Here is a 12,473-nt window from a genome sequence, read left to right as displayed (position 1 = left end):
AAAGACTATAAATTAATAAGAAACATAATCCAGTAGAGAAGTGGGCAAAAGACATGAATAAATATTTAATAATGGAGAAACACATACGACCCTTCTTACACTATCTGTGTGACCTGACAAACCCTAAGTGAATCATTTAACTGTTTTAGGGAGGAATCTTCATTTATATTTGCTAAGAAAATGTGCAGCTCACTGTAATAAATAAACAAGCAAGCAAAGACACAAGGTTTCACCAGTGAGATCTAGTAGGAACCACTGATAACCAAATTAGACTAATTTTTTTCCAGATACTAGAGTTCAAGATAGTTTTAAAATTAGAAAAATTGTGAACCGATTTATCATGTTAATGGGAAAACTTATATTATCTCAGCAGACATAATTAAACATCTCATGCTTGAAAAAGAAACGTCTAACAAACTAGATGTAGAAGGAAACACCCTTGACTTGACTTTATTCTTTTTTGGGGGTGGTGGTGATGGTAATGGGGTTTAAACTTAGCTTAACTTGATTTTTAAAACTTACTTAACAGTCTATAACAGATATACTTGGTGATAAAAAGCTGAACACGTTTCCTATAAGATTTTGATGGGTGCTGGTGGACACACCTGTAATTTTAGCTACTTAGGAGGCTGAGGATCAAGGTCCAGCCTAGCCCAGGCAAATAGTTCGTGAGACCCCCCCCCCAATCTCCAAAATAACCAAAGCAAAATGGAGTGGAGATGTGGCTCAAGTGTTAGAGTGCCTGCTTTGGAAGCATGAAGCTCTGAGTTCAAATCCTGGCCCCGCAAAAAAAATTTTTTTTGGACAAGGCTGGTTGCTGGTGACTCATACCAGCAACCTAACTACTCAGGAGGCAGAGACCAGGAGGATCATAGTTCCAGGCCACCCCACACAAAAAGACTCACACACACACACACACACACACACACACACAAATGGGCTGGTGGAGCAGCTCAAGTGGTAGAGTGCTCTGGGCAGGGCCAGGCCAGGGTTGTGGTAGCTCACATGTGTAATTCCAGTTTCTTGGGAGGTGGAGATTAGAAGGATAACACAGTTCAGTTTGAGGGCATCCTGGGCAAAAAGTTATCGAGCTTCTATCTTGACAAATAAACTGGGTGCAATTATACATGGCTGTGGGCCCACCGACATGGCAGACACAGTGGGAGTACAGAGGTCTGAGGTCCCTAATGGAAAAGAGCTGCAAATGTGGCTCAAATGGTAGAGTGCTTGCCTAGCCTGAGACGCTGGGTACCACCGAAGAAAGAAAAACCAAACAAATTATCTACAGATACAGTATGGCCTATGTAAAATGGTGAAATATCTACAGACAAATTCTTCAATAATAGATTCTTATATTAAAATTAATAAGTGCTATTATGAAGATTGCTAGCTACAGTCATTATACAGAAATCAGCTGCATTTCTATACACCGACCCGACAACACACAGAAAATATAACTAAATGACACTTGTTAAAACTGTCCCAAGAATGGAGGAGGAGGCATGAAGGAGACTAATGAAGGGGATGGATCTAACTAAGACAAATTGTAAGAACTTTTGTAAATGTCACAATGCACTCCAGTACAAAAATAATAAGATAATAGAAATAATTTAAGAAACAGAAAAAGAAAATATAACTTTAAAATATACCATTTCATTGTGACATCTAAAACTATCAAATATATCAACATGAATGAACTATACATGTGTGGTATTATTAAGATAATTATAAAACTTTACAGGAATAAATTTTAAAAGAACTAAAAATGAGGCGATAAATCATGTTCATGAATTAGAAGACTCCATTTCTTCAAGATGTCACTTGTCTCGAAATTGTCTTATAGAGTCAATGCAGTTCTGGTAAAAATCACAATACGTACTTGCCCGTCTAATTTAAAAAATGTGTCAAGTTGTAAAGAGCAAAAATAGCAGAAAGTACTCTACAACAAAGTAGGGGGACCTGTCTTCCAGATCACAAGACCATGTCATTAAAATGGAAACTGAGACTAGTTATAGGTGAAGTAAGCACTTTCTCCAAACTACCATAGTCAGAAGAACTGAAGACACAGGGATTCCTTGAGCAAAATTTTCCTGAGGCAACTCTGAGTGGAAAAGTACTGGAGGCTGACTCAGAGGATGGGTGCTCTCGAAGCTTGTCCTGTGCCTTTTTATGGTTGGCTGGGCTCCAGGTCAAGGTAGACGTTGTTCAGAATCTGGTTTTGCTCCTTGGAATTTGTTGCTTCTTGGAATTTATGGCAACTATTTGGTTTTCTCAATTCCTGGAATGGCCTTTAGGAACAAAAGTTCAGTTCAAAGTTCATGTGTGAAAACTTACAGCTTTTTGTAATATGAAAGAAATGAAATTGGACTCATATCCAAAATTCAATTCCAAGTAGCTTAAGAACTTAAATGTGAAAGGCGAACCTATAAAACTTTCAGAAGACAATGTAGTATAATTCCTTTATGATTTCAGGGTAGAAAAGAATTTCTTAGACACAAAAACGCTAACATAGAGGAAAATGATTGTCAAATTTCACCACATTAAAATAAGTACTTTCACTCATCAAACTATAACATAGATCAAGAGTGAAACCAGGCTGGTGGAGTGGCTCAAGTGGCAGAGTACCTGCTTTACAACCAGGAAGCCCTGAGTTCAAACCCCAGTGCCACCAAAAAAAAAAGAGTAAAAATACAGTCTTCAAACTGGGACAAAGTATTTTCCATATATACAGCCTGCAAAAGATTAGTATACAGAGTATATAAGGAATTTCTACTGATCAATAAGGAATAAACAAAACTGCTAATTTGAAAACTAGGCAAAATCCATCAACAAGGATTGTAGAGAAGAAAGGCAAATGATCAATAAGTACATGAAAAGATCTTCAATCTCATTAGTTATTAAGGGAAATACAAAATAAGGTAACAATAGGATATAGCCAGTGTGGTGGCTCACATCTATAATCCCAGCTACTTGGGAGGTGGAGATCAAAAGGATCGCACTTTGAGGCCAGCCCAAGCAAAAAGTTACTGAGACCCCATCTCAACAAACAACTAAGCATGGTGGTATGCAGCTGTCATCCTAGCTGCATAAGAGGCCAAGGTAGGAGTATCGTGGTTGAGGTAGTCTGGGCAAAAAGTTCAAGATCCTATCTGGAAAATAACTAAAAGCAAAAACAGGGCTGGCAGAGCAGCTCAAGTGGTGGAACACCTGCCTAGCAAGTATGAGGCTCTGAATTCAAACCCCAGTACCTCAAAAAAAAAAAAAAGAAAGAAAACAATAGGATATAGTATCTCCTCCTTGGGATTGACAAAAAAATACTACTGGCAGGAGTTTAATTGGTGTGACGGCTTTGGAATCTCACATTGTATCGTAAAACAGTCTTTGACCAGCTATTAATCATGGTTCCTAACAGAAATGTGCACATGTGCACTACAAGACATGTGCAAGAATATTGGTAAAGGCTTTATTTAGAGTAGATAAAACTCAGAAATAATACAACATGTTCTGCAGTTGACAGTCTAAACAGGAGAGTACTTTTCAGACAACAGGACATTACACAGAGTGAGTGAAAATGGACTAACTGTAACAACAAACATAAACACGTATGAATCTCAAAACATAATGTGAGTAAAAGAAAGTTACAGAAGAATTTGTGCGTGTGACTTAATTTTTATATATTGCTAAAGGAGACAAGGTTATAGTGTTAGAAGACAGAGTAGGGGTTACTTTGGGGAGTGAGGAAGGGCTGGTGATGTGAAGGGGGAGAAGGAAGATTAATTTGAGCTCTTGGACCCCTATTCAGAAAGTCGTTACCTACATCTTGAAGTGTTCCCCTATGTTTTCCTCTAGTAGTTTCAAAGGTTCAGCTCTTACACGAAGGTCTTGCATCAACTTTGAGTTGATTTTGGCACACAGGATAGGAAGCAATAGAGTGAAGAGACAGAATAGGACAAAATCTTTGCTATTTATTCAACAGAGAATTAATATCTAAAATATATAAAGAATTAAAAAAATTAAAACCAGAAGAACAATCCAATCAACAAATGGGCAATTGAACTGCACAGGCTCTTTCAAATGAAGAAGTACAAATGTCCAATAAACATATGAAAAACTGCTCAATATCTTTAGCCCTCAGGGAAATGCAAATCAAAACTACATGGAGATTCCATCTCACTCCAGTCAGAATAGCTATCATCAAGAAAAGAAACACCTGTGATCCTAGCTACTTGAGATGCAGAGATCAAGAGAATCTTGGTTCAAGGCCAGCTGGGGCAAATAGTTCACGTCCTCAACACAAAAAGGACCAGCACAGTGGCTCAAGTGGTAGACAGCCTGCCTAGCAAACATGAGGCCCTGTTGGAGCCCCAGTGCCATGGGGGGGGGAGGACAGAGAGAGAGAGAGAGAGAGAGAGAGAGAGAGAAGTGAAGGAAAAAAAAAACCAATGCCGGGCGGTCGGGGGGGGGGGGGAAGGAACCCTCACAATAGTATTGATGGGAATGCAAATTATTCCATCCACTGTGGAAATCAGTATGGACGTCCTCAAAAAAGTAAAACTAGAACTCTCATATGACCCAGCCATACCACTTTTGGGTATATAATGAAAAGAATCAAGGTCAGTTTACTATGGAGTTACTTATATACATGTTTATAGCAGTGCTATTCACAATAGTCAAATTATGGAATCAGCCTAGGTGTCCATCAACAGATATGAATGGATAAAGAAAATGTGGTATATTTATACAATGGAGTTTTATTCATTTGCAGGAAAATGGATGGAACTGGAGATCATCATGTTAAGTGAAATAACCCAGACTCAGAAAAACAAATACCATGTGTTTTCTCTCATATGTGGAATTTAGGGGGAGAAAGGACATGTCATAATGAAACCCATTATTTTGCATAACTTATATGCACTAGTTTAATAAAGAAGATTAAAAATTCAGAGGCACCAAGCAGAGTGATACTTTAAGAATTAAAAAAATGAAAATGGAAAAATAAGACCTGTGGAAACCAGTCTAAGAAGGAGGGTAGGGGGATAAAGGAGAATAATGGAGGGGGCAAACTTTTGTAAATGTCACAGTGTACCCCCAGTACAATAATAATATGACAAAAAAATTTTAAGTACAAAATCACTAAAAAAAAACATGGCACACACACACAGAGCACAAGAGGCCTCGAGTTCACATCCGCAGTACCATCAAAAAAAAAAAATCACAACTAAAGAATACAATACCAAACATAAGTAGCAAAAAATATTTTTAAAACCAACAATGTCAGGCACTTTGGCGTGTGCTTGTAACCCCAAAATACTCAGGAGTTTGGAGCCAGCAGGGGCAACAGTGTGAACCTCGTCTCAAGTGGAAGTGTAAATTAGTAGGTAGACCCATTATGTAGAATAATACCTTATTTTTATTTTTTGGAGGTACTGGGGTTTTGAACTTAGGGCCTTGCACTTGCTAGGCATGCACTGTACTATCTGAGCCACTCTGCAAGCCCTTTTTGCTCTGGTTATTTTGAAGATAGGGCTTGCCTGGACCTCGATCCTCCTATGTATTCCACCCTCCCCCGCCCCACCCGGAGCTGGAATGACAGATCTGCACCATTGCACTCAGCTTTTTTTTTTTCCATTGAGATGGGATTTCACAAACATTTATTACCTGGGCTGGCCTGAAACCTCGATCCTCCATATCTCAGCCTTCCAAGTAGCTTGGAATGATAAGTGTGTACCACTGTGCCCAGCTATTGGTTGAGATGGGGTCTCTTGAACTTTTTTTGCCCAGGCTGGCCACAAACTATGATTCTTGATCTCAGCCTCCCAAGTAGCCAGGATTATAGATATGAGTCACCAACACCCAGTTGTAATAATATTTTAGAACCTTAGTATGATCATAGTCTGTAACCCAACAGTTCCATGTTTGGCAATTTATATTAAGAAAATTTGTATTAGAATGTAAAGACTATAAACCTGTGTGTACGGATGTTCATCAAATTGCTACTAACATGGTCTCAAAAAATGCAGTTCTCAGCTGGATGCTGGTGGTTCATGCCTGCAATTCTAGCTATTCAGGAGGCAGAGATCATGAGGATGGCCAGCCCAGACAAATAGTTCACGAGACCCTATCTCAATAAACCCTTCACAAAAACAGGGCTGGTAGAGTGGCTCAAGGTGTAGGTCTTGAGTTCAAGCCCCAGTAGCGGAAAAATAAAAAGCAATTCTTTTGTTTCATTTTAACTTATCGACTTCCCTCCCAAGCTCCTAAATACTGGTTAGTGGGAAATAACTTAAGCAAATATCACTCTAACAAAATCTTAGTGTAACCTGATAAATTAAACAGTCATTGAACACATTGTTTGATAAGAATGGTAGTCTCCCTGGGCACTGTGTACATGTCTGTAATCCCAGCACTTGGGTGGCTGAGGCAGGAGGATTGCAAATTCCAGACCAATGGGAATATCAAGACCTTGTCTCAAACCAACCAACCAACAAACACCAAAATGACATTTAGGGTTATTGGACAAACGGTGCACACTTTATACTTTGCTATGGGAGGGAGTAAGTGACCACATCACCTCAGCTAGCAAATGTTCACAGGAATGTCTCTTGTCCACCTGGTCTTGTTCCTTGTTAGTTTCCAATGCAGCCCATCTTCTTGGTTTGAGCAATGGTCTCAGTAGCTTCTAAGTGGCAACAGTACCTTAAACCTCTGTTGGGTCTACCTAGCTTCCAGCCTAACTGACCACTCCTTAGCCTTTTAAAAAAGTTTTCAGCTTTATTGAGGTATAGAAACAAATAAAAATTATGTATATATATTAAAGAGTGCAATGTGATGAATGATATATATTGTGAGATGATTTTCATGATCAAGTAGGTTAACACATCCAGGGCTGGTGGAGGGGCTCAAGTGGTAGAGCACCCGCCAGCAAGTGTGAGGCCCTGAGTTCAAACCCCAGTACTGCCAAAAAAAAAAAAAACTTAAATGACATCTCATACTATGTTAAAAAATCAGTACGTTTGGGAAATGCTGCCTATTTTATCTCTTGTGGAGGTTTATATTAGCCTATCAAAGGTAGATTGAAATGAGATACAGCAAGGCATTAATAGATTTACTTGTAGGTGCTAGGATAATGAATATTTTTATGAATATTTTTTCTTTTTTCTGTATTTTCTGAAATATCACAATAAATATTACTTTTATAATGAAAACAGTACCGAGACTATTCACATTTTTCAATGGCATCTTTTGAAGGAAAAATGAAGGCAAAGATAAGTTAAGGTGGAAAACAGTTTAATTTTAACCTCATTTGAAGCAAACAGTACCTTCTCCAGCTCTGGGAATCTGACAAGCTAACTGCTGCACTTGCTCTATTGAGTCTAGTTCTTCAACGGACTGGTTCACCTATGAGAATGCTGAGAAAGGAAGAAAAAAGCATGAAGACTGAACTAAGTTTGTGTTCTTATACACTGTCCTGGTCCACTCAGTGTTAGTATGCAATTCCATCAGCCGTTCCAACGTTGGATAAGAAGTAGTGGTAGAGTATGGTCAGATAAATTTTCTTCTTTTGTTTTTAATGTATCTTTTTAAAATGTACTAATGAAACAATAGAGTTTGTTATAAAAAGATCAGAAAGTACAGATAGACAAAATGAAAATAAATAATAATAACAATAATTAAAACAATCCATTCACTATCTCAAGGTCTAAAATGTTGATTAGATTCTGAGAGGCATATCCCCTATATGTTTAGTTTTAATTACAATTTGGATTAAACTGTATATTCTCCATTATAATGTCTTTTCCACTCAACTACATGTCAAAATATGCTTCCACACAATTATCCTTCTACACCAGTATTTTGGTGTCTAGTACCCATAATATGAATACACCATGCTCTATCTAGCCAGCTCCAAACAGATGGGTATTTATGTTGTCTCCATTTTTCATCACAAAGCACACTAAATTACTTGTCATGTTTTTTTCTTTGCTTGTTAGCACTGGTGAGTTCTTCCGATGGTCACCTCTGCTTCCAGAGTGCTGGGAGATGACCTAAGCCTTCATCACAGCTGCAGCTGATAGCAAATAGGTGAGTATAGAAGGAGGCACAGAGAGGCTGTTTACATTCCTCACTGTGAAATGTGTTCATTAAAATCAATTAATTAAAAATCTGCTATATACCCAGTGCTAAGTGCCCTTTATGACATTATACTAAAGTCTTCTTTTATTTCTGCAGCATTCAAAACACATAAGCACTCTTTTCTGTTGGATTATTTCGGTTGTCTTCATCAAAGAAATCAATTAAGTGCCTCTTACATCTGTAATTTTTCCTCTAATCTTACTTTCACTAAACTCTTTATATCTCTATGTAATACTGCTTGCTTTTAAATACTGTTTTCTCATCTTCTTTATATGTGTACCAATGTCTCTCCTCCTTTGTGCTTCCTCATTTCTGTGATGGTTTGTTTTTTTTGCCTTTCACATTTTTCTTGGGAAGAAGAAAGAAGATTGGTGAACATACAATCAGTTTCTGTCAGTTTTCATGTCTGTTTCTTCGTATCTGTTTTACTTTTCCTTTCATACAAGACTCCTACTTGAGAAAGAACTTGCTTGCCTAGCTGTTCAGAGCGCTGTCATTAAGGATCCTCTTTCAGGGTTTGCCTCAGTTGCAGAGGGTTGCTAATGTTCAATAACTGATCAAAGTGGGGTTACAGAGGTACACTTCTTTAGGCTAACATGGGACCAATCTGATGGGGTCAACCAAGGCTTTCTGGTTTCTTCAAGGTAGTTCAACTTCTTCCTTCTTCCGCCTGCCTTCCACAGGCATTGATATCCAATAATACCCTGAACACCCAACCTCTGTCTCCCTATCTGCTTCAAGAACAATTTGACTTATGGCACACCCTCTACCCAAGGCTAAAATCCCTTTCATCACTGTGTCCATGTCAAAGTCCAGAGTATCTAGATGATGCTTGGTTCTCTCAAGTCTGGGAGTGGCTCTGCTTAATTCAGTGACCTATGAACTAAAACAAGTAATCTGCCCCTGATCTCCACACCCCACAATGATGATGGAACAGAAGAGGATCGCTACCATGAACATGCTCTTTGGAAAGAGGAAGAATGGACACACACAGCAGTCATTGCTCTGTAGGAATCCTAGGATCCTGCTGGGCAGACTTTGATTAGGCCCAAATTCTGCTCTGTAGGAGGAGCTCCCTGGCCCATTGATCACCATCTGGGAACATTATTCAGTTCACCTGAAGCAAGAGTTGGTGACCATGCTTTTGTTTAGGAGCCTTCAAAAGTGGTAATCTCATGGACGGTTGAAGGTCTGGATCCTGTTTACAACTGATAGCTCATTTAATTCTAGCCCGTGGTTTCTTTGGCAATAAGTTTCTCTCAAAAGCTTAGCTGACTTCTAATCAGTAAATTTAGAAGCAATTTGGTCTTTTAAATCATGCAGGACCCCACATTCCTGCTATCTATTCCCATCCACTGTTCTTGCAAAGTGGCCATCATCTCTTCTAATACCCTTAGTCACTTTGACAGTCCCCCCACTCACACCCTGGACTCTGTCACCTACCATAGCACTGATCTACCAATCTGTAATTATTTATCTTATTTCTCTGTCTTTCCACCAAGGAAGACAGAGATACAGGTAAGTATCATTGCTTGGTAAACACTGATTGTGAATTAGCAAAATTTAGTTTAACTAGTTTTCCTCAAGAATCTCTTCAGCTTCAATTGATTTATGTAGATAAATATTTTCAGGCAGTTGAGAACACAGTTAATTATATATTTTCCACATGTAGTTCCTGAGCCAAAGGAAAGAAAAATTAGGAGCTAATGAAGTTAAGAAACGAAAAGTTCAGTTGCAAACACTGGCTATTGGTAATGGATGGGTAGGTTATAAACAAAAAGCATTTCTGTGCCCTGACTCCTCACATTTCTTCTCTCCTCCCCCTCCTCATCCCACAATAGCTTACGTGAGACAGCAGAGGGTCCCCATTAGTGCTATGGCGATAAGAAAAGCCAAAATGGCTGCTGGAGGCATGGAGCTCTTGATGAGATCCCACAAGTAGGCTCTGAAGTTGGTCATCCAAGATCCCTGGTTTCCTGCCTCTAAAATGATCAAGGAATCTACATTATTTTAAATGAATATCCTCAGATGGATATCAGTTTCCCTCCTCATAAGTCAAATAGGAAAAATAATCTCTGCCCCAGATATCTAAAGGGTTATTTTGAGTTTATGGGGTACTTTTGAAAGAGGAGTATGAACTGTTAAGAAAATCTTAACTGAAGTGTTGTTACCTAGAGTATGTCTGGGAGTTCCACAGAAGGCTGAGGGGACTTAATGTCCCGGGAGCAGAGAAGGTAGGTACCAGGGCAACTAGGAAAAAGAAGTTTGGGGAAAGTCTACTGATCAAAGTAAGACTCTGGAGATATTAGGTCTTTCCTTTAGGAAATGTGGGTGGGAGGAGAGGATAGTGTGATTTTACCCCAAGGAAAGTGGTAAGGAAAAACAAAGCTGTCTGCTGCATGTGGTTGAAAGGGTTCACACTCACTAGCACAACCCTTTCCAGAATTCCAGAATGGGTCTGAGCAGCAGGTGTATTTCTCCTCACCTGAGACATAAATTTTATGTCTTACAAAAATAGGAGCATTCATCCTAACAGCAAACATGCCCCTTGAGTGGGATTTCAATTCTGCTTCTTCTTGCATTCTTAAGGCTGATAAAGGTGAAGGTGGGGAAGCTACCGTCTCCAACAAGAAGCAAGTCAAAGAGCCCAGCAGAAATCCAATGCTCAACTGCTTTTGAGGTTCCATGGACTCTTATTCTGCCAAGGGGAGACTTCTTTGTCCTTACCTCTTTCCACAACAGTTTTGTCTGAAAAGTTCGAAAATGGTTGTTTAGGTCTTATTGCAAAAAAGCTTCTTGCCTTCACAAACACCAGGATAATTCCCTGATTTATATGGGTGAACCCTGATCATGGTGAGTGTCCAGAGCAAAGTGTATCCCCACCTCCAACAAAACAAAACAAAAAGAAACACCAAAACAAAACTTTACCATGTTCTATCAAGTCAGGTGCCTTAAAATGTTTTTGCCCAACTCAATTAGTAGAAATTCTTTCAGCTGTTCAGGCCAAATTGCATTGCATCATCTGTATTCTTTTTTCACTTCTACACTTCATCCATCAGAAAAATCCTGTCAGCCTTAATCTACAAAATGTATGCTGAATCCTGTCACTTCACACTACCTCCACTGCTATCCGCCATTATCTCTGTCCTTGCTTCCCTTCAACATTTTCTCCACTGAGCAAAGAGATCTTGCAAGTATTAGGTAACATCCTGCTGTTCTGTTGATCACTGACTCAGGCTTTTTCCTCTTGAATATGCTTGGCATGTTCTTACTTTGGGGACTTTTCACTTGCTAGTGCCTCATCAGAATCTAATATATTTCCTTATTTTATTTTATGTCTGTCCTGTGATGTAAGCTTCATGAGCCTACGCACAGATACAGCCTAGACTGACCTCAAAAACATAATCCTCAGCCTCACTGGTGCTGGAATAAAACAGGGATATGCGTGATGCCCAGCTGAGTACAGAGATTTTAGTCTATTCTGTTTGCTATTGAACAGTACTTAAGACATAGGATATTCAGTTGCTTAATAAATATTTTTGAATGAATGATGAATTTTCCCAGATAATGTTCATCACCCAAAAGTCATTGATTTTTTTCATTTTTCATTTCTACATCCAACTGAAAGAAGGTGGAAAAGCCATTCCTGTAGTGAGGCTTGTAACATGGTGCTTGACAAAGAAACATAACAAAAATCTGGTTAGTAGCCTTTGAGAAGGCTTTTGGTTGCCCTCAATAGAAGAGGTCGTCCTACCATTTCCCATTCAGGCTGCCTTAAACACTTTTAAGAAGTGTTGCCTGAAGTTGGTCTAGCTATCTTGTGATCATGAGGCAATGTCTTTGAGGAAAAGGCCAAGAAAATGATGTATACTCTGATTCTAACAATTTCAAGTCATTAAATTGATACCTGTTTTTTGCTGCCCGCTTGACTGCTTGTAACAAGAATAAGGGTTACAGATTAACCCCTGTTAGAGTCATTATATTAGAATAAATGGACACCTGACTCTCCTTACAGCACTAGGGTATGGGTTAAGCACTACAAAGCATTGCTTTATTAAGCACTGTTAAGTCCTGTTGAGATTCTTAGTTTTGTGTTGAGCTCTCTTTAAGTCTTTACTGTAAGCACCCTATGTTTTTTTCCGTGAATGAGCAAAATCACCTGGAGCAGGCCATTCAGGCTTTTAAATGACAGAGGTTAGACCCTCCCCTTATGTCTGGCAGCCTGGAATGGTGAACTGTCAATTGAGCACCCCCTTCTCCGGACACTTTACTGTCATTCTGAAAACACTCCAGGTTCAAGAACCACTGCAACTGAAGCCCTGAACCCCGTTCTGGCCTCT

The 12,473-nt window shown here is 39.1% G+C and overlaps 1 protein-coding gene across 1 annotated transcript; it reads right to left on the bottom strand.

Moving 5' to 3' along the window:
* Positions 1–9,975: 9,975 nt before the first annotated feature.
* Positions 9,976–10,820, bottom strand: Smim9 (small integral membrane protein 9). The gene is made up of 2 exons (XM_020152259.2): positions 10,679–10,820; positions 9,976–10,109 (listed from the first exon to the last, which is right to left on the bottom strand). Exons 1-2 carry the CDS (start codon positions 10,818–10,820, stop codon positions 9,976–9,978), a joined length of 276 nt encoding a protein of 91 aa, XP_020007848.2.
* Between the last annotated feature and the right edge of the window lie 1,653 nt (positions 10,821–12,473).

The sequence above is a fragment of the Castor canadensis genome, chromosome X, assembly GCF_047511655.1.
Source record: "Castor canadensis chromosome X, mCasCan1.hap1v2, whole genome shotgun sequence".
In the NCBI taxonomy this organism is placed as follows: Eukaryota; Metazoa; Chordata; class Mammalia; order Rodentia; family Castoridae; genus Castor; species Castor canadensis.
This window is presented reverse-complemented; position numbering and strand designations above follow the sequence as displayed.